The sequence below is a fragment of the Notolepis coatsorum genome, assembly GCF_963971535.1.
Source record: "Notolepis coatsorum genome assembly, chromosome: 3".
In the NCBI taxonomy this organism is placed as follows: domain Eukaryota; kingdom Metazoa; phylum Chordata; class Actinopteri; order Aulopiformes; family Paralepididae; genus Notolepis; species Notolepis coatsorum.
Window position 1 is genome coordinate 170,156,566 of NC_140167.1, and position 23,504 is coordinate 170,180,069.

General features: G+C 45.9%; 1 protein-coding gene across 1 annotated transcript in view; it reads left to right on the plus strand.

Moving 5' to 3' along the window:
* Positions 1 to 4,180: 4,180 nt before the first annotated feature.
* Positions 4,181 to 23,504, plus strand: part of LOC311226053 (von Willebrand factor A domain-containing protein 8-like) — a gene marked incomplete at its 5' end in the record, with an annotated part of 61,666 nt that continues 42,342 nt past the window's right edge. The window contains 2 exons of the mRNA XM_084311432.1: positions 4,181 to 4,340; positions 4,914 to 5,070. Coding sequence (XP_084167558.1) covers positions 4,181 to 4,340; positions 4,914 to 5,070 — 317 coding nt within the window. The remainder of the gene's footprint in view (positions 4,341 to 4,913; positions 5,071 to 23,504) is intronic.

The following is a 23,504-nucleotide window of genomic DNA, read 5'->3' on the forward strand; positions in this document are numbered from 1 at the left end:
CATGATGGAATTCAAGTTCATGTATTGAAAGGCAGGCTACATCATACATGCAGTGAGATTCATTGCTACCCAATACTGACATCAAAATAGATTGTAGTATGCCTCTAGAAATCATATGCAGCAGGTAGAAAATTGACGGGAGATCCATCGCGATTTGGAATAAAATTGAGGAGAACTTTAATCCCTGGGTATTAATCAAACAACACAGGAAAAGGCAGTCATATTCCAGCGCGGTATTTATTAGTGTTTGCGCTGCCCAGGCAGCAATGGTTAATAGATATCATATCCGACATCACCGTAAGTGTACACGTCTGTCAGCCTGTCTCATGACACGCTTCCCTCTGCTTAGTCCATTTTTCCACATTTCATGGGTGTATTCCATTACCGTATATGGTTAATCGGGGCGTTTCTGGTATGCAAATACATGAAAGCGTGCACGAGCCGCGGCGCAGAGCCAAGGTGGGATTCATCATGACAGGTGTGCGTAGAGCCTGCATACGCACGTGTGATGAATCCCGACTTCCCTGTGCGTACACTAGTTCTACATTCCGTGCTTACGTGTGGAAATAGAACATGTTCTACGCACACATTGATGAATGAGGGCCATGGTTCCCAAAGAGAGGCTTGGAGGGAGGCTTGCAGTTACACTATTAATCAGGTTTTAATCTGTTTTGGACATCATCCATACATGCATTGAATTGATTAACCTTTGGTTTATACCAGTGACACCTCATGTTCATCATCAGATAACAGTGCTTGAAAAGATAAATGCATTTTCTCAAATTTATTCATCAAAAACGTCAAAGGCTCATTCAATTTCACGTCATCAAATCCATCAAACAGCGCATCTCCTCATATATTTTAAACCCAGTTACAATATCACAATAACACGTGACTGTCACAGTGACAGTGATACAATTAAACAATCCACAGATTCAGATTCCTCATAATTCTTATCCACAATCCACGCATAGACGCTTCAATGTATGCTTGAAATACACAGCGAAGAATATTAAACTAATCAGAGCCAAACGCCCGATTTCATTCATTAAAAATATCCCCACGGGATTCACATTTGCAATGCGCCGTTATTAAAATAACCACATGCAGTGTATCGTGACTCCGAGCGCCGTATCCGTATAAATATGATGTACATTATTTCGGACAAAGTAAATCTATAGGCTGAATGTGATTTATTATCAGCATCTTAGGTATATTATTTTACACTTCAAAAGCCCCCTCTAGAAGAACGAAGCACAAAAACATAATTCAGAATGGTATAATGGGATCTAGACTGTGAGAATTATTTCAGGAAGCGAGCTGCATTTCTTTGCGAGGGTGTGGCCATGCAGGTTATCCAGCTAACTGAACTAAACTCTGCCCTCGACCAGGTTCAAACTTTCTGATCTGTTGCCATAGCGACTTAGACAATCCGTCGTCGGGGAACAGAAATGTCTGGCTTAACCCTTGTGGCTTCCTAAGGATTTTGACACTCACTGGGCTTAAGAGATGAAATGATACATCATGTTTAAAGCCATATAATTTTAACTGTTTACTATTTAAAAAAAAAAAATCCCCATGATTAACATTAATAGCCCAATCTCAAGATATCTGTAACAAATTACAAATATTTCCGAATTTTAACCACTTATATTTGTGTTCGTTTGATACAAAGTCTGTTTTTATTGAAAAAATTCATATTCATATCCATATTCATCATATTTCTATAAATTTTAGACACCATATTACAGCGTGTGAAAAATAAGCACCGGTTAGTACTAATCTATTACTAAAAGGTATGTATTGTTTTTTTTTAATGCCTGGTGTAATTATTCTGTTTATTTATCGATATATGATGTGAAAATTAGAGATTAGAGATAAAAAAAAAAAATATTTAGACTTGCGGTTTTATGGCGGTTTTATTGCGGTTTTATTAACATGGAAGTGGATGGGATGAAAAGTGACGCTAGGGATATGGGAGGTACCCTATATGACAAACTTTTTTTTAGAGCGTTTCAAATCATAATCTTTTGACATAATGAAAATATATGTAAAATGAAGATATGGCCCCAATTTCATGAAATAATAATAAACACAGACACCGCTGTGCTCACACACAAAGTCAAGAAAGTAGAAAAATAGTAGAAATCATGACCAGGAAGCCACAAGGGTTAAGTCAAGCTATGCTGAAAATTATCCGGCTAACTCAGTTAGCCAGGTACGAGGAACAGGGCCCAGCTCATCTGAGGGTTCTCTCCACCACAGCGCCTGTGGTGTTTTCTTCCCCCTATTGCCAGGTGTTAGGGAGTCGTTCCTTAGGCCTAACAAACTAAATTGTTTGGTTCCTGTTGGTTGTCAGTTAAGGCCATGGGTAGGTAGGGAATTTATTTAATAAAATTTAAAAAAATGTCCCACTGCGACTATGGATAGGGAATTTCTTTATTTAATTAAAATGTTCACGACAACATGGATGCATGTACTCTGCCAGCATGTTTAATATCCATAATACTAAAGGTTAAAATACAAAGACACTGTACTACAAAAGTACAATGTACAAAGGTAGTAGTATTAAAAATGCCACCCCTAAATACTACTCACTAAATATCCTGACGTCAGAGAGCTGTGCAAATATTGTGAAATACTTGCTTTTTATATATTCTGATTATTGACATGGACTGCACTTTTTGACTAAGATTTAACTAAACGTTATTGTAAAAAAGAGAAGAAAAAGATGTTGTACTTTTTTTTGTTTTTTGTTTTTTTACTCATCAAATTATTTAGAACGGCAGGGTTGGTTGGCAACCGGAACCAAACCTTTTTTTTGTTAGGCCTTATCTTCATTGGGGAACGTCCAGGGGTGTTGCGAAATTATGGTGTTTTTTTGTTCTGGATCTATTGTGATGTTTCTTCTTGATCTGTGAAGCCCATGGGGGCAATTTGTTTGGATTTCGGGCTATACAAATACATTTGATTTGATTTTGAAGTTCTGCACAAATAATCTGTATAGTCAAAGTCATGTCTCCAAGAGGAGTTAATAACAATCTGCAATTCTGCATAGTCAAAGTCATGCCTCCAAGATGAGTTAATAACAATCTGTATAGTCAAAGTCACGCCTCCAAGAGGAGTTAATAACAATCAGTATAGTCAAAGTCACGCCTCCAAGAGGAGTTAATAACAATCAGTATAGTCAAAGTCACGCCTCCAAGAGGAGTTAATAACAATCTGTATAGTCAAAGTCATGTCTCCAAGAGGAGTTAATAACAATCTGCATAGTCAAAGTCACGCCTCCAAGAGGAGTTAATAACAATCTGTATAGTCAAAGTCATGCCTCCAAGAGGAGATAAAAGACGTTTCTGAGTCGTGGGGATCTTTAACAAAGAGAGAGTCCCTAAAGGCGGCTGGGACGCGCAGCGGACATTGCGCTCGTCACCAACGCAAGAGACACCGGGTTAGAATCCAGCTGTCCGTGTTGCCTCCGGCTTGGGCCGGCCGTCATACTAACTCAATTGGCAGAGTTAGCGGGTGGGAAGTCGAAGGGTGGTAGTCTGGTCGTTGTGAACAGCGACTCCTACAGGTCGGTTGGGGCGCCTGCACAGCAAAGTCAGGAAAATGGCGCGGGCGGTGTGAGCCTCCTACACGTTACTCCTCGCCAAATGAGAGTCCGCGCTGGCAGGTGAAAAGATGTGACAGGCTGCCTCCACATGTATCGGAGGGGACATGTGATGCAAGGCTTCTATCCTCCCTACAACCGGCCAGTGGGGGGCATATGCGAGCAACGATCAGGACAGGGGAGGGAGAATTGGCACGAGAGGTCAATTGGGAAGGGGGAGAAAAATCACAGAAAAAGGAGGAGAAAAAAAAAAGAGAGTCCCTCCCCCCAATGGTATAATTCTCACACTGAACATGTGTTGCGGAACATAAAATAGATTAGAGAAGGTTTTGGGACAAGGGCTTCCCAGAGCTCCAATCAGCAGGTCTCACACAGCTGGGAATTTCAGTAATTTCCTCCTAGCCTTTCCTCAGAAAAGCATTTGCTTGTTCACCATCCGAACACAATAGGTCTTTCTTGTTTGTGTGTTTTTCCTGGAATACAATAGTCCGCCTCTCCCTTGATTCATTGGAAGTTGATTGACCCGAGTAACTGGTCACCTGAACTCGGTCACTGCGGTAACGGATTATTATGGGGTGTTATCTGATCTATAATGATGAATTCCTCTCCTCTCCTGTCCAGGTTACTATCGAGAGGGAGAGTGGCCTGGATGTCAGCGCCCCAAAACACGGCAAGATTGACGCCCTTAACGACCCTCACGTAGGGGGCAACCAGTGGGCTGGAGGCACCGGTAGGTGGTGGGTTTGTGGATGTAATGTTGTATATGTATATGGGGGAAATAAATGTATATTCATATTATAATATTAGTTTTTATTATGTTATTATACTTTTTTTTTTTTATTATAAATACTAGTTTCATTTCAGTTACATGAATCTGACTGATATGATTCAAAATAATTGTATTTGTACTTATTGTACTTATTTTATGTCTATTCTTATGTCTGCACGTTTACGTTGCACTACTTTTATTGTATTTTATACCTATTCTTATGTCTGCAATTTATGCATAGTTTTTTATTCTGTCAGCTATATGCTGATTTTCCGCTTATGTTCATTTTATACTAATTGCTGTGGGGCACTCTGTACTGTGGTCCATGTATGAAAACTGTGCTATATAGATAGAGTTATTCATATTTATTATTATTATATTGTAAAAAAAAATATGCATTGAAATGTCTGTAAGTCTCGACGACATTTAAAATGAGGGTGACCTCAATTGTCCTTGTCGAGAATAAATAAAGGTTGAATGACATGGAACCACGTGATCTGGTGAACTGAATGTATTGGCTCTTTCTCCCCGCAGGCGGCAGAGACACGGCGGGGCTTGGGGGCCGCGGGGGACCCTACCGCCTGGACGCCGGCCACAAGGTCTACCAGGTGTCCCAGGCCGAGAAGGACGCTGTGCCAGAGCACGTCCTGAAGGCAGCCCGCGAGATGGGAGAGAAGGCCTTCAAAGAGAGGTAGGTCTGAACGCAGCCCACGAGATGGGAGAGAAGGCCTTCAAAGAGAGGTAGATCTGTGCTACGAGGGCATAGCATATTGCCCCTAAAAATAGCCTGTGCTAGTAGAAAAAAATATTTGGGGGCACCCTTGCTAGTACTGATTTCAACCCTTTCATTCGTATTTCACTCCTTTTTTTTGAGGAATTTAAACGTTGCGAACTAATCTTGTTGGCTCTTTTCTATATCTCTTCTCCCTCGGTCTCTCTCCGTCTGCCCGAGGAGCGGGGCTGTTACTTACACACTCGCGCGACTGACACTCACACATGCACATACGGGTACTTGAGAGGTGCTGTCCGTGCTGAAGCAGAGCAGAGCTCATCATAGCGGAGAGAACGAAACGTTCGAAAAAAGCATGCATAGCGCGACCTGTGTAACATTAAGTTACACTGCTATCTCCTATCTTAACGTTAGCAAGCTAAGCATGCATAGCGCGACGTATGTAACATTAAGTTACACTGCTATCGTTAGCAAGCTAAGCATGCATAGCGTGACCCGTGTACCGTTAAGTAACTTGTGTTCCGCAGGGAAAGACCGGTCATCACTGCATACAACTTGGTTTAATCCAAATATCCATTTAGAAACTTTGTATTATGAAATAATTCTGGGGTGTCTGACTATTTCCCTATGCCTTGTTTGGTCCGAGTTCAGCTGACACTGTTGACACGCCCACTAGTACACAAAGCGTGCACTCACTCACACACACACACACACACACACACACACACACACACACACACACACACACACACACACACACACACACACACACACACACACTGCTCCGGTCATGCATCCACTCAACTCATGGAAAATATATCATCAGGCTATTGTTCTAAAAGTATCTCTACTAATAAAATGGAGTATTGAACCGTTTTTAATAGCTGGGTATTGGGTGGGACATTCTGATTTAAGAACTTTCTAAATAAAATAGAAAGTCCCAAAATAGTTTTTTTAAACATACATATATACAGACAATAACACATGACAGAAATAAAAAAGACACCCCCTAATTATAATTCAACTTGACATTCCCGCAGACATATTACAATAATATAAACAATTATTGTTAAATAAATTATAAGAAATCACGGAAATACCAACACAAAATAAAAAATAAATAAATATAATATACCTTTGTCCGTTTTTTTTTTTTTTTTTTTTTTTTTCCTCCCCTATCCCTTACCTTTCTTGTTTCCTTTTTTCCTTTTTCCCTTTCCTATCCCTTACCTTTCTTGTTTCCTATCTCTCTCCTTTAGATTCTCAAAATTTTCAGGAAATGTATAAATGATGTCCATGTCCTTTCAAATTGTTCTGTTTTTCCCTTCTGTATGTATGTTATATAGTCGTACTGGCGAATCGCGTCTTGCTCTTCGCCATCGAGATGTACCTCATCTCCAGTACCTACTGTACTTCATTAACGAAAACAAATGCACCCAGCATCTGACCAGGCCCCGCCCCAGTGCCGTACTATAAGGCACCAGGTGTGGTCACCACTCGCCCTTCCTCTATTTCGTTTCCATCATGGCGGATGCTTGCACCCTGTGAACTAGCGTTATGAAAAGTATAGAGAAATTGCGCAATGTTGAGTATTCGCCGGAGATTTGCCAACCCCTGGAATCTCTCGGCATGTTCCAACGGCACGTCGGGTCTGTCCTGGTGTTTCCTCGTCTTGTGGCAGCAGATCGAGGGACAGCGTACGATGCTTGGCTATCGAGCTAGCTCGTACACAGGTAGGCTCTGTGCCATCAGGCATTAACGCTGGTGTTAGTAATGATGCTTGTTGTTCTGTTAGACAACCGAGTTGTGTGTCGGCGCCAGGGGCAGGATGTCTGGGTAAACGTCCCTCTGAGTTGGACGTTTTCCAGGCGATCTTGGGGCGCGCTGCTAATACTAATGCTATAATGCTGTGTCACTGTTCTAATGTTCCCCGCTGTGGGATGTCACTAGGCATGACAATGCTGGCGTTGGTGATGTTGCTCGAGTTGTCCCGGGAGACAACCGAGTTGTGTATCGGCGCCAGGGGCAGGATGTCGGGGTAAACGCTGTTGTTTTCCCCTTTACCCTGGAGCGTGCGGCTAACGCTATGCTATGCTGGGCTACTGTTTCTGTTGTCTCCCCGTTGAGGGATGTCTGTCTACAGTCTTCCCTCCTCTGAACCATTCATGCTGACGGTCAATCGGTGTCTACTGTGGGAGTATTGCGGGGGGGCTTTGTTTACCTTTTCATGGGTGAATGGGCTGAGGTCTAGGGCTGGTGTGCTGTTTGTGAATATTATGAATGAATGCAGGACTGGTTTTCTCTGGTCCGCATCCCCTTAACGTTGTGTATGGGCTAGCCCATTCTACAGTATATTGGTGGTGTTTTAAGTTCATTTATTCATTAACCCCTTCATGGTGCACACCACAGTGGAGGTTACTGGTTGTAACCACCACTGGTGCTCCGTGTTTAGCACCAGTCATTTGCCTCTGGCATGTTGAAACAGTGCCCCGCCCGGCCGACGCCATGAGGTGGGTCGGCCCGGCGAGTGGCTGGTGGGCTGTGTTAAGCCTGTACCGCCACGGTATGGAATTGGCAGCGATTAGTAACTTTGTTCAACTTGCTGTTTTTTCTGTCAAAAATGGTGTCTGGTAGCGAGGCCATGAGGGCCAGCCGACGTCGAAACATCGCGCGAGGTTGTTGACGTTATTAGCTTTGACCTAGCCGCAAGCTATAACCGCAGGGAGGTTCCCTCCTCAGGGCTCCCCTCTTCGCAGAGGATCTTGGTCTTCCGCTGGAGCGCGGGCGGTATTTGTCCTAGGCCCCACACCGCCTCACGCCGCACAGCCAGAAGTGAGAGCACGGCCTCGTCAGCGACTATGGCAAGGCCCTCGACAGGCGGCCATGTTTCCCCCGCCAGAGGTATCCTGGGCGATGAGCACGGCCTGAGAAACCGTCGCCGTCCTGCCGCGAGCAGCCCGCTCTCCGATCACTCCCTCCCCCAACACCAGTGGAAAAGGGGCTCTGATTTGTTTCCTTTGGCTGCGGGCCGCGAGCCTTCGTTGAAGCGCATGCGGCCCCACGTTTCGCTTCTCATGGGGACAGGGGCTGACACTAGAGATGTTCCGATACCATTTTTCCCTTTCCGATCCGATTCCGATACCTAAGCTTTGGGTATCTGCCGATACCGATATTTATCCGATACCAGTGCATACAATTATATTTTTTTTATATAAATACGTTTTTTTTTTTTTTTTTAACATATACTGTTATACTGTTTTTAGTAATAACTGGAAAGTAATGGTATTTATTCAACAACAGGTGATTGTATAGATTTGTATTAGTATCATTAATCAATGAGTATGGGCTGCAGCACTGCAGATATACCCTACTCCAATGATCCACACGGACATTAAACGGTGTTGCACTCGCTACTCCGTGGCTCTGCAGATATACCCTATTCAGTCTGTAAGCTAGTGGCAGATAGAACGTTCATGTTGTGATTTTTGATGCAAAATAAATATTCAACATTCTCTTTTGAAACTCCGCCTCAGACTCTTATCCTTTGGCACTTGCTGTACTTTGCTTGCAGGTCTGCAGCCATTATTGCTGGATTATGAATAGCACCAACTTTAGACACGGTAACGTTATCAAGCTAAGCTAACTGACCTAGCTCGTCTTCCCGCATTGACATTTGATAACGTTAGTAATAGTCAGCTAACGCTAGTCAGTAGCTACTTAAATACAATTCACCGTGGGTGCATTATTGTTGATAGACGGTCACGGACAGTGTTAGGTCCTGGAGAAAGGACAGGCGATCATCTGATTTGATGTAACGTTAAAGCGGATGTTGTTCCAACTAGCTATCTTTCCAGCTAATGCTATCATAACACCAGCAAAACACATCCCGTCCGAGCTCCCCGTCACACCGCACTGTCGGGGACAATGGAATTTAAGAAAGTGTATCTGCTGTTAAAATGACACAGCATCACACTTTAAAACATGTTCATTTTATAATCCTCACTCTCCGCAGGACTCGGCAGGAGATAAATTACATCATGGGATCGGAGGCTAGAATTTACGTGTACTCGCCGATACCAGCATTTTAGGCAGTATCGGCGGCATTTCCAATACTGGTATCGGTATCGGAACAACTCTAGCTGACACCCAGTTGATGGCTGAGCCTGGGTCTGTCCGTGAGAATGTCAAGCGGCTCCCACACCATAAGCTGTGTTTGGTTGAGCCTGGTGTTACGTCTGTCAACTACAAGTGTTGTCAACAGGGGGGCTCGAGACCTTTTTTTGAGGCACACAGTGCGGGCTTCCCCGACCTCGCCTTCGCCAGGCCGGGTATCATGTTGGTGCCTCCCATTCCTGAAAGATTGGCAGTGGTCTCGCAGGCGCACGTGATTTGGGTGGTAGTAATATCACTGCAGGGCTACGGTGTGTAGGAACCCATGGGGGCCTCACACCTTGCATGTCCAGCTGCAGAACAACTCCTCAGCATGTTAAGGGGTGTTCAGTGGGGGAGCTTTTGTCACCTAGACTGATGTCAGCTTCCCCCGTATCAAACCGGCCCTTTCTGTCGGGGTCCCCCCTTGGGTGCGATTGCCTCGTGGGTAGTGTCAGGGTCAGATGTCTCGACACGGAACGCTCTGCTCGCACGGGTCCAGGGTTGGCTACGCACAGCGGGTGGGACCGGGCCGCCTATCTACAGTTCCTAGCGGACCTGCGCCAAATGGCGGCGGGTGCGTTGGGAGTATCATCACATATGGCTACAGCAGTACCATATGTCGAGGTGGATGGAGAGAACGCTGAGGCGGGGACTTGTATTTACACAACCCCACCCGTTTTCGGGTTTGGTACAGACCCTATTGTCAGGGTCACCAGCAGTGACAGCTCTGGTCAACGAGATCCAATCTCTGTGGACGAAGCAAGCCATCGTCGTGGCGTTTTCCTCCCGGTATTCTCTGGTGCCCGAGAAATCGGGAGGGGGGGGTGTCAGACCCATGCTGGACCTGTCCCATGGGAAGGTTCAGCATTTTTTGGATCGTCTCCTACCTGTTGAACACTGTCAGGTGGGGGCCTGGTTCTCCTCCATAGACCTGTAGGATGCGTATTTGCATCCCCGATCTTCCAACCTAGTACATTCATCCGGGATCATAAGTCCCAAAATAGTTAATTTATCTGACTGCTTGTATTAATTGATCAAAAAGTAGCCATGTGCAGTAGTTATATAAAAGAATAATAAAGCAATGTCGATTATGTTCTTAATAAAAAAAAAATCTTGCAAAATAATCAAAAAGAACCGATAAGAGTATCGATAAAGTATCGAACCGTTAAGCAGTATCGAATTGATAAGAGTAGTAGTATCGATAAAATTGTAACGATCCTAACCCATCCCTAATGAACACTGTTATCAATGAAAGAAGAAATGTTTGCAGCTGTGGTAATACTTCAGTTGGTTCATTATAAAAGATACAAACCTGAAAACAAAAGCACTTAAATGTTAAATAAAAGGACCACAGTAATGAGGCAGGAGGAACATATTTTTTTGCACTATAATGGTAAAATTGTTATTTAAAAAAAGTGCACCTGTGCCCCTAGTGAAAAAGCTTAGTGTACAGCCCTGAGCCCACGAGATGGGAGAGAAGGCCTTCAAAGAGAGGTAGGTCTGAAGGCAGCCCACGAGATGGGAGAGAAGGCCTTCAAAGAGAGGTAGGTCTGAAGGCAGCCCACGAGATGGGAGAGAAGGCCTTCAAAGAGAGGTAGGTCTGAAGGCAGCCCACGAGATGGGAGAGATGGCCTTCAAAGAGAGGTAGGTCTGAAGGCAGCCCTCGAGATGGGAGAGAAGGCCTTCAAAGAGAGGTAGGTCTGAAGGCAGCCCACGAGATGGGAGAGAAGGCCTTCAAAGAGAGGTAGGTCTGAAGGCAGCCCACGAGATGGGAGAGATGGCCTTCAAAGAGAGGTAGGTCTGAAGGCAGCCCACGAGATGGGAGAGAAGGCCTTCAAAGAGAGGTAGGTCTGAAGGCAGCCCACGAGATGGGAGAGAAGGCCTTCAAAGAGAGGTAGGTCTGAAGGCAGCCCACGAGATGGGAGAGAAGGCCTTCAAAGAGAGGTAGGTCTGAAGGCAGCCCTCGAGATGGGAGAGAAGGCCTTCAAAGAGAGGTAGGTCTGAAGGCAGCCCACGAGATGGGAGAGAAGGCTTTCAAAGAGAGGTAGGTCTGAAGGCAACAGTCATGATTGGAGGATCAAGAAAATAGGAATGGGCTTGAAATGGGTCCATTGGGTCATTGAGCAGTTCCACTGGAGCAGTTTGAGGGTTAAGTGCCTTGCTCACCTGTGGTGTTATGTGTGGGTAGGGGATGTTACTCCCTCGCCATATTCCTCCAGCTGGCATGGGGATTGTACCCATCAACAACCCAGTCATAAAGACTTTCTAACATCACTACTACTGTATTGACCTGTAACAACCCATTCTAGTGCGCATGCGTCGCCTGAGACGGCCGCTGCTGCAGATCGCTCTACCAGTTGTAAAACAGGTTTAGCTCATTAGCCCGGTCCACATCTCCATCCACTCCCCTTCCCCCCGCTGGTTTGATGCCGGTTATGGTCTGCATTCCAGACCACACTTGTTTGATGTTATTGTTCTCCAGCTGCCCTTCCAACTTCCTCCTGTATTTGTCTTTTCCCTCTCTGAGGTTAATTCTCAGACGCCCCTGAACTCGTTTGACCTCCCTGTTGCCTGCGTTGAAAGCCCTCTTCTTCTTGTTCAGAAGGGCTTTGATGTCCTTAGTGACCCATGGCTTGTTATTTGGGTAGCAGGTAACAGTCCTAGATGGAACATTGGAGTCCACACAAAAGTTGATGTAGTCTGTGATGCACTTAACATCAGGGCTACTGTACTGACCTGTAACAACCCAGTCATAAAGACTGTTTCTAATATCAATGCTACTGTACTGACCTGTAACAACCCAGTCATAAAGACTGTTTCTAACATCAAGGCTACTGTACTGACCTGTAACAACCCAGTCATAAAGACTTTCTAACATCAGGGCTACTGTACTGACCTGTAACAACCCAGTCATAAAGACTGTTTCTAACATCAAGGCTACTGTACTGACCTGTAACAACCCAGTCATAAAGACTTTCTAACATCAGGGCTACTGTACTGACCTGTAACAACCCAGTCATAAAGACTTTCTAACATCAGGGCTACTGTACTGACCTGTAACAACCCAGTCATAAAGACTTTCTAACATCAGGGCTACTGTACTGACCTGTAACAACCCAGTCATAAAGACTTTCTAACATCAGGGCTACTGTACTGACCTGTAACAACCCAGTCATAAGACTTTCTAACATCAGGGCTACTGTACTGACCTGTAACAACCCAGTCATAAAGACTTTCTAACATCAGGGCTACTGTACTGCATCACACAACAGGACACGACACAACACGACAGGACAGGATGGTACAGGACAGATCAGATCAGCCAGGTTGGTTCCAGTAATAGGAAATTACCCAACAACCCCACAGTATTAATGTGGGGTGTGCAGATGTTTCAGCCCCCTTACTACCCCCGCACTGTGTGTGATGTGTGTAATGTGGAACAGGTGATCATGTGTGTGTGTGTGTGTGTGTGTGTGTGTGTGTGTGTGTGTGTGTGTGTGTGTGTGTGTGTGTGTGTGTGTGTGTGTGTGTGTGTGTGTGTGTGTGTGTGTGTGTGTGTGTGTGTGTGTGTGTGTGTGTGTGTGTGTGTGTGTGTGTGTGTGTGTGTGTGTGTGTGTGTGTGTGTGTTGGGGGCATGGGGGCTGGTTGTTTAGCCCTCCACAGGGGCTCCTGGTTAGCCAGCTATCCCTGGTATGCTGCTGTGTCCTGGGCTACAACCACACGATGCACTGCCTAGGCTGCATGGATGAATGCAACGATGATACCGCTGGCCAGGAGTGAGGTGTGTGTGGTGTGTGTGTGTGTGTGTGTGTGTGTGTGTGTGTGTGTGTGTGTGTGTGTGTGTGTGTGTGTGTGTGTGTGTGTGAGTGTGAGTGTGTGTGTGGGTATAGGGTTGGGAGGGCACCACCTTTCAGCAGCTCAACCATGAAGGCTGTCTCTGTTCTCTCCTTTCAACAGCCTCTTCTCTCTACTTTCTCTCTTCTCTCTTCTGCTCCCCCTCCTCTCTGCCCCCTCCTCAACACTACCTGCTTTCATCACACCAAGCTGACAGCCTCTCTCTCTCTCCTCTCTCTCTCTTCTCTCTCTCTCTCTCTCTCTCTCTCTCTCTCTCTCTCTCTCTCTCTCTCTCTCTCTCTCTCTCTCTCTCTCTCTCTCTCTCTCTCTCTCTCTCTCTCCACTCTCTCTCTCCATCTCCTCTCTCTCTCTCTCACTGTGGTAGTGATCTTGGTATAGATATCCTGTAGCGACACGACTTCTAACCCCAGCCTACTGCCTACAGTACATACCTTCTAGCCCCAGCCTGTTGCCTACAGTACACCACCTTCTAGCCCCAGCCTGTTGCCTACAGTACACACCTTCTAGCCCCAGCCTGTTGCCTACAGTACACACCTTCTAGCCCCAGCCTGCTGCCTCCAGTACACACCTTCTAGCCCCAGCCTGTTGCCTACAGTACACACCTTCTAGCCCCAGCCTGTTGCCTACAGTACACACCTTCTAGCCCCAGCCTGTTGCCTACAGTACATACCTTCTAGCCCCAGCCTGTTGCCTACAGTACACACCTTCTAGCCCCAGCCTGTTGCCTACAGTACACACCTTCTAGCCCCAGCCTGTTGCCTACAGTACACACCTTCTAGCCCCAGCCTGCTGCCTCCAGTACACACCTTCTAGCCCCAGCCTGCTGCCTACAGTACATACCTTCTAGCCCCAGCCTGCTGCCTCCAGTACACACCTTCTAACCCCAGCCTGCTGCCTACAGTACACACCTTCTAGCCCCAGCCTGCTGCCTCCAGTACACACCTTCTAGCCCCAGCCTGCTGCCTACAGTACACACCTTCTAGCCCCAGCCTGCTGCCTCCAGTACACACCTTCTAGCCCCAGCCTGCTGCCTCCAGTACACACCTTCTAACCCCAGCCTGCTGCCTACAGTACACACCTTCTAGCCCCAGCCTGCTGCCTACAGTACACACCTTCTAGCCCCAGCCTGCTGCCTCCAGTACACACCTTCTAGCCCCAGCCTGCTGCCTACAGTACACACCTTCTAACCCCAGCCTGCTGCCTACAGTACACACCTTCTAACCCCAGCCTGCTGCCTCCAGTACACACCTTCTAACCCCAGCCTGCTGCCTACAGTACACACCCTCTAACCCCAGCCTGCTGCCTACAGTACACACCCTCTAACCCCAGCCTGCTGCCTACAGTACACACCCTCCTTTATTTTTTATTTTTATTTTTTCTCCCTTACGCTGCCCCCGATACTTCCTATCTCTGCTGTGCAGGCGTCACCCAACCGACCTGTAGGAGTTGCTGTCCACAACGTCCAATCCCCACCCATCAACTTTCCACCCGCTACCTCTGCCAATTGAGATAGTATGACGACTGGCCCAAGCCGCAGGCAATGCTGACTCAGGGAGTCGAGACCGGAGTCTCTTGCATTGGTGACAAGCGCAATCTCCGCTACGCCACCCAGCCGCCCAGTACACACCCTCTAACCCCAGCCTGCTGTCTCCACGCTGGGCTCCAGGGTGCCTCTCACTGAGGTGTGTATGTGGCACACCGTCTCACGTGGGCAAGAACTCACGCACGTGTGAATTGCAAATAGCACGAGACGCACACAAAGCACATGGACACACACACACAGACCGACAAACACACACACACACACACACACACACACACACACACACACACACACACACACACACACACACACACACACACACACACACACACACACACACACACACACACACACACACACACACACACACACACACACACACACACAGACACACTCACTCACTCTTCTCCCCAGAGAGAGGCAGGTGTATGTGAGTGAGTGGAGGATGGTGTTGTTTGTGTCGTGTGACAGTGGCGGAGTGTCAGTCTAAGGGTTAGGCCCTGTTTAGACGGAAACGCTAGCAGGTGAATCCGCAAAAATTTTTTTTCGGATGTGCCTTTTGTTTATACGGCAACAGCGTTTTTACGGGGTGAAACCGCAAAAAAGTGAGACCACCTTCCAGGGTGGAATTCCTAGAAACGATAAACCTTCGCGCTCTCATCTAAACTGTCAAACCGCATAAAACAATGACGAAAGGGTTGTCAAGGCTCTCGTCACGTGTACATCACAGGCATGCGCCAGTAGCCTAGAAGCGTAAACAAAGCATGTCTGATTCTATCCATGGCGATCACCTGAAGGCTACATTGGCAGTACTTTTAAATACACAAGAATCTGTCCCGCGGCTATCGCAACTATTAGTGACTGGAGCCACTGTCTGTGAGTGACTCTGCTTTGGTCCAATCACATTCCCCCACCCACAGTCTGCGAATCAGAGGCAGAGTAGGGCGGGTCTTCACAGCACGTCATGTGACATATGCGCCAATCGTGTGACAGCGGGGCTCCGTCGTCTCGAGTCGTTACAGCCTTGTATGCACGCAGAATTCCATCCCAAAACGCTAGTCTAAACGCAAAATTAAAAGTGAGACCGCAAGACGACTTTTGCGGTTTCTGTTCAGACTCTCTCCGTCTAAACGTAGCCTTAGTCAACTCAAGTGTTTTTGTAGCTGCTGGGAGAGAGCTTTTAGTTCTGCCTTTAGTCTCCCTCTTTATGACCTGGCTTCATTCATCTCTCTCTCCCCCCTCGATATTTTTCTATATCTCTCTTCCCCTCTCTTTCTCTCCCTGTATCTCTCTCTCTCTCTCTCTCTCTCTCTCGCTTTCTTTCTTTCTTTCTTTCTTTCTTTCTTTCTTTCTTTCTTTCTTTCTTTCTTTCTTTCTTTCTTTCTTTCTTTCTTTCTTTCTTTCTTTCTTTCTTTCTTTTCTTTCTTTCTTTCTTTCTTTCTTTCTTTCTTTCTTTCTTTCTTTCTTTCTTTCTTTCTTTCTTTCTTTCTTTCTTTCTTTCTTTCTTTCTTTCTTTCTTTCTTTCTTTCTTTCTTTCTTTCTTTCTTTCTTTCTTTCTCTCTCTCTCTCTCTCTCTCTCTCTCTCCATCTCTATCTAACCCCTCATCTCTCCCCCTTCTCTCTATTTCTCCATCTCTCTCCCCCTCTCTTTCTCTCCCTCTATCTCCCCCTCTCTCTATTTCTCTCTCTCCCCTCTCTATGTATCTCTCCCTCTATATTTCTCAGCTTCTCTCTCCGCCCCTCTCTAACTCCCCCCCACCCTCTCTCTATCTTAGGCTTGGGCGGTATGACGGTATTAATGTATACCGGGGTATTTAGAAATACCGACGGTATTGATTTTCAATACCGTCCGTCACCGTCAAAATCACAGATGCGCTTCAGTTTCTATAACAGTGAAACAGAGTTTTGAGTGTAGTGCACACACTGAGTGTAGTGCACACACGCGCCAGCAGAGGGCGAGACCGCTCTAGTGGAGCGAGTGGGTCACAACGGTGTTCACGTTTTACGGTAATGTTGCGACAGTGCTGTGAAAATACCGTAAAGCGTTGTGACGAGAGCAGTGTTGTTGTGGAGCAAGCAAATAATCCGTCTCTTATTATATGTGAACTAAAGAGTACAAGGTTTACACAACAGCCCCCACCCACCTTTTTATTGTATTTGTACCGTCCTGTACTATCCGCTGTCAGCTGTTTATCTCTCTCTGTGAGCTACTGAGCTTGAATAACTAGCGTTAGCTCACGTTAAGTAGCGTTAGCTCTGCGGCTAATCTTAGATTACCCTGAACTAAATCAATGACTAGGTTATAAAGCATTCGAGTAGTTTTCACTGCACATAGAAGTAGCCAAACAACGGGAGCATTTCGGGAGCATATCACCAAAACCCAGGCAATTTCTAACCCTTAAGGAATCAAAGTCTGCCATGGCTATAGGCTAGATGCTAACGCTAAAACGGTGCGGGCTTCTACCGGTGCGGGACTACCATGAAAGCTGACGATGATTTGTTTACTTGGTAACACGTAAACCCCCCCGCTGATGAAAATGAAAGTCATACCGTCAAATACCGTGCACCGGGGTATTATAACATAAAGGTTTGCCGGTGTGAAAAAAAGGATACCGCCCAAGCCTACTCTATCTCTCTCTCTCTCTCTCTCTCTCTCTCTCTCTCTCTCTCTCTCTCTCTCTCTCTCTCTCTCTCTCTCTCTCCTCTCTCTCTCCTCTCTCTCTCTCTCTCTCTCTCTCTCTCTCTCTCTCTCTCTCTCTCTCTCTCTCTCTCTCTCTCTCTCTCTCTCTCTCTCTGCCTGGAGAAGCTTCAGGAATCTGGAGGAAATAGCCGCGGTTGCTGGCCAGTCTGTCTGCTCACCACACACAGAGAGAGGAGAGAGAGAGAGAGGGAGAGAGAAAGAAAGAAAGAGAGGAATGTGTGGAGGAAGCCACATCGCCATGTGTCCTCCGTGGTCTAAGACAGCAACAGACAAGATAACACTGTGAGGATTCGCCTGTTCCCTGAGCTTTTCCCTGTCTACTCTCCTTCACCAGCCCCCACCCTTGCGAGATTTTCCCTGTCTACTCTCCTTCACCAGCCCCCACCCTTGCGATGATTTACTCTCCTCTACTCTTCACCAGCCCCCACCCTTGGACTTTCTTGTTCAATTACCATCACGCAGCTGTCATAGTTTGTGATTAGCGCCCTGAGGGCTTTATATACCTGGACCTCCCCTCCAGTCCTTGTCGGGTCGTTCTGTGTTCTGGATTCTGTGTTCTGGATTCTGTGTTCTGGACTCTGTATCTGTTACAAAGGATCAGATTAAACCGAATATATATATTTATTTATTGATATATATTGCATAGTATTTGTATATCGTTTGATATCCCCTGTATATTCCTTGTACATATACACGGAATATCCCTTTAGCCCAGACCATAATTTTCCATTCTCCTATTGGACAGCGGTCCACCGGCGCCAGAGACCGGCCTCCGGAGCCAGGTTCAAAGTCACCGTCAAGATGTGTCTGGACATGCCCGGCCTTGCCCAGGGATACGCGACAGAAATGAGAGTGGAACTAGTTTGTCCACCGTGCGTATAAATACGGCGCAGGTGAATGTAGAAGCCCCTTAGCCCCTTACCTCCGTACCCTTCTCCTTAGTATGTTACCGATAAGTTGAAGCCTCACCCACGATACAACGTGCGGTGAAGTATGGCCTGTTTGGCCTCAGAATAGAGCATCGAGACCGCGTGCGAATTAATAACTGAATTGTCAGAGTTTGGCGCTATACCGTCGAGTGCGACATATTTCTATTAAGTCTTTAATAGTCTATTGTGTATAGTGTATCGTGCGGTTAGAATTCTATAGTGACCAGCATCTCCAACGCTTTCTCGTATTAGCTAGAGTTCTTATCCAGGCTGGGCCGACCGCATGGCGCTTTCACCCGAGGAGACCTAGACGAGAGCCGTATGGACATGTACACTGGATTAATCTACCCGACGACTACATAGCCCTTTGCGGCTGGAATATATTTGCTTTGGTCCTGTGATTTATGGAGCGGATAATCGCCGACGCCTGCACGTGTTGGATTTACCCCGATAGGAGTCAAGTCGAGTCGGCGCCCAGAGAGCCTGAGGCCGACTAGCTTTCTTCCCTGTGGAGCTACAGTCTACAAGAGAACCAAGCTGTATTCGTCTGTGGATCAAGAGGCTACTGCACCGGCTTCTGTACCTGAAGTCTCCCTAGTCATCGTTGACCAGACGTCCTACTACCGACAGATCTTCTACCCCCCCCTGCTGGCTTACTGGAACCCCTTCCAGTATCTTCCGCTATATTACTAGTGCACCATAGATATAATTCCCTAAGATTCAGGTTGTATAATTACCTCCTGCGTAACCAGAGAATGGACATTCGTTATTGATTTGCCTACGCATACTCCTTTGCCTTACAAGTGCATTCAAAGAATAATGTAAAGTATCCTATGTACCTTTTGCTCCATTAAATACTTGATTAATACCTTTGACTGGAACCGATTTCATTGTGGGAAGTGTTCATCATATTCATATATCGTGTACTGTATGGCCAGTAATTAAAGTACATAAAGCGGTAGTGGTTTAATGATACCATACTTATCAATACAGTCAGGGAATTGTACCCCTCAGTTACAGTATCTGTATCTGTGTTCAGTGTTCATGGAGTTATGGACGTTAGTCACGTTACCATCACCTGCCGCGTCTCCGGTGTGAGACGACGGCCCAGCCATCACCACCTGTCGCCATTTGCCTGGAGTGGGACACCGTCTTCGCTCTCTAATTCTCTACGGGAGGTTTTCCAGTGTTCCCACTCCAGACGTCAAGGCGGCACGCCATCGCTCCCGATTCCACGGGAGGAAGGCGTCTCTTCGTGATCCTCGTTCCTGGGGTGAGGCTCGTCGTCGCTCCCTAGTATTCCACGGGAGGACGGCGTGTTCCCATCCCGGTCCCCTGGGACCCCCTTTGTTCTGCGCTGCCCGTCTGCAGCATCCGAAGAGGAGGAGGAGGATCCCCGTGCCAGGCCTCCGCCGTCGGGCCCCTGTCCCCGTGCCAGGCCTCCGCTGTCGGGCCCCTGGTCCCCGTGCCAGACCTCCGCCGTCGGGCCCCTGTTCCCGTGCCAGGCCTCCGCCGTCGGGCCCCTGTCCCCGTGCCAGGCCTCCGCCGTCGGAACCCTGTCCTCATCCCTGTAAGCAGCTCTGGCCCTCGCCCTGTCCAAGGCCTTAACCCTGTTCTCTGTCCCTGTCTCCAGCCCGCTTCTCCGGGCCTTTGTCCCTGTCCCCCTCTCCAGTGCCCCTGGTCCTGGCCCTGACACTTAGCCCTGGTCCTTAGCCCTGGCCCTTAGCCTTAGTCCCTTAGCCTGTTCGCCTCTTAAAGGCACAGTGCCGCTTTTCCATATTTCCTTGACTCTAGTGCTTTTGTGTTTTCCCTTAAAGGGACTGTGCCGCTTTTTGTTATGTAAGAAATAAATGCCCTGTTTTGGCTTACTCTCATACCTGTCTTGTGTTGTGCGATTGGGGTCGGTTACAAACCATAACAAACACGATGCCGATGGTCCGATGCCGATATCACTGCCTTGAGTATCGGCCGATACCGATCCGATACCGATCCTACCCCCCCCCCCCCCTCTTAAAAACAAAAACCTGTGTTTAACCTAGCCATCTATAAAACATCATGCTAAAACTGTCAAACAAATCCTACTCAAATCCTAATACATAGCATACATTACTCAATTATGCAATAGTGCTGCTGCTTTTTTATTTTGTTCAAATCTTTTAGTTAATAAGTTAATAAGACTACAGCGATTTCATGACGGCGTCCTGTCCTCGCCCTCGTTTTCCGGTGCAATGCGCTGCGATTTTAAAATCATTGGTAAACAAACGTAGTGCTGAAAATATACACTTTGACTGCTGTTTTGATAGGGTTAGGGTATTTACTCTTGGCTACATTTGAAAAAGAAACACAACATTGTACTTATTTGGGATAGCCGTGTCGGAGATAAAATGCCGGTTTGCCAACATGAAGCGAGGTTAAGCGTCGGAAACAGGGGCGGAGCTAGGGGGTGGCTACCTGGGCTCAAGCCCCGGATGTATTCTGAAAAGCCCCGAATCTATTTTAAAAAAAATTAAAAAAAATTAAAAAAAAATGTTTTTTTTTTTTTTTTTTTTTACAATTCATCATTGTTACATGAAAATATGTTTGCACCAAATTTAGCAGAAGCTAATTTCCATCTGTGGTCTATCCAGCTGCTAACTGTATTTGAGTGAGTTAAGTCTTGGTGTTATGGTAGACTCAGACCTAAGCTTTAAATCACAATCAACAAGTTGACAAAAACTTAATTCTTCCACCTTAGAAACATAGCTAAAGTACGGCCATTTATAAATCAAAAGGACGCTGAAAACCAGATCCATGCCTTTATCTCAAGCCAACTCGACTACTGTAATGCACTCCTTACCGGCCTCCCGAAAAAATACGATGATAACTATTTTATTGCAATGCACTATTGCATTATTTTATTCTATTTTACTAACTATTTTATTGCACTGCACTATTTTACTTTGTATCAGTGAATCATAGACGCCTGGCCATAAGAGCATTCGGAGCATCTCTGCTCTCCCACTATTGAACTTGGGGGAGCAAAGGTATGATCTTGCTCCACCACTTTTTGATTATATGAAAAATATGATATATCCCCCCCCAATATATAAATCTAACCATAACTACGTTATGGTTAACTGAGTTTTATAGTGAAAAGAGCAGCTTTATTGGTCAAGATTGAAGGCTCTATATTGCAGGAAATTGCACGTACAGGTTCATTAAATTCAAAAAAAATCTGTCGTGGAGGGGGTCGTGTCTGACCCCCTCCTACCCACCCCTTGCCTGCCAAAAAAAATTAAAAAATTAAAAATTTAAATTAAAAAAAAATTATAAAAAAAAAAATTAAAAAAAAAAAAAAAAAGGGGGGGGGGCCATCTGGGCTAAGCCCCAGATCTCCTACAATCCTAAATCCGCCCCTGGTCGGAAACCTACATTTTCAACAACAGAAAGGGGCTGGTCGTCCTGCACAATAAATTCGGTTATTTTCTCTCTTAGAGTTATCAGCTTTGCTTTGTTACCGTCTGCAGGGAGTTTCTCACACTTCTGAATGGTTTCCAGCGACGTCAGTTGCGGAAAAACCTTTCTTCTTGGCATTCGTTGCACGTACTGTATAAACTCGGCATACTCAGGTTCCATGATGAATCTGCAAGTGTTTAATTAACTTAATTCTGTGGTGTTTAAGTTTCCAGTTTTGCTGCCACCCCTAGAAATACTTCTGCTGCGCGGTCAGGTGGCGTAGCGGAGATTGCGCTCGTCACCAATGCAAGAGGCTGCGGTCTCGACTCCCGGAGTCACCATTGCTTGGGGCTTGGGCTGATCGCTATACTAACCCGTTTGGCTGGGTTAGGGGAGGGCAAGTCACGTGAATCCTCTGTATTTGTGAGTGTCTTTATTGTTAGCTGTTAGCTCCGTAGCTCCACCCTTATCAGCTCCTAGTCTACTCTGCCTGCCCTGCGTACCTGTCCGTGACCCCAGTACGGTGGCCTGTACTCTGTGTCGTATTAGCGCACACATTAATATACCGTAAATCCTCAAATATAGGACGGGTCTTCTATTTACTTCAGCTGCAAAGAGCACCAGGCCTTTATTAAAGAGAGGCTTATATAAGAGGCAGGCCTTAATTTCTAAAAATGACACTCATGGACATAATCCCTTCATTTTCAGACTTTTATTGCATTATTATTATTATTATTATTATTATTATTATTATTATTATTATTATTATTATTATTATTATTATTATTATTATTATTATTATTATTATTATTATTATTATTATTTTTTTTTTTTTTTTAATACATACATTGTCTACATTTATTTAGACTAGCATTGGTATTTAAATATTGAGTGCAGTTGAGTAATTGTGGGATTAACGTAATTCACACACTGAAGTTGGAACTGTCTATACTAGGTTGTGGGGTCCGGGGATGGTTTAGCGTGTGGTACCTTCTCGACTTCCTCCGTCGAATCGAGTTGTTTACATGCAGTAGCTTTAGCTACTAACGTTATCATAGCATCATGATCTCTAATGTGTCAACTGGACAACGCCAGCCTCTCCTGCCAACGCCATATAGATAGCGAACGCTAACGTTTGCAAACGAAGTCAACGTCATCCAGCTGACACCACATATCTAGATATTATGACAACGTTAGCTAGCGGCTAGCGCTAAAGCTAACCAGAGGGAAACGTTAATGTACGGTAGTCAGTGTAGCGGGAGGCAGCACTTGATTTCCATTGACAAGAGTTTATCTCATTCTATATCACGGCATGAAAAATAAAAATAAATCTTTTTTTTGCGACCTTATAATAGAGACCGGCCTGTGTTTGTCTAAATGCATCAAACCCCCGGCCATTATGAGAGGCCCCTCCTTTATCGGAGGTCCCTCCTCTATTTGAGGATTTACGGTAACACCACCGGCTGTTTTGCCTTTTTCTTCTTTGAGCTTAAAATAACTCCACACAGCTGACATGACCGCGGCGCTCGCGTTTAGCTAACGCTAACGTTGTTGTCGCGCTACTACTGTTCACTTGATGGCACGTTTTACGGCATGTATCAGATTGGAAAATACTTCCTGTTTTTCCGATATCCGATCCTGTGAATTTGACCAGTATCGGACCGATAGCCATACTGAGTATCGGATCGGTGCCATCCCTATACACAATAGCTCATAGAGCCCTATGTCAGTAGTACCCATATTAAATGACATCTGAGATATGTCCGTTTGAATTGACTTC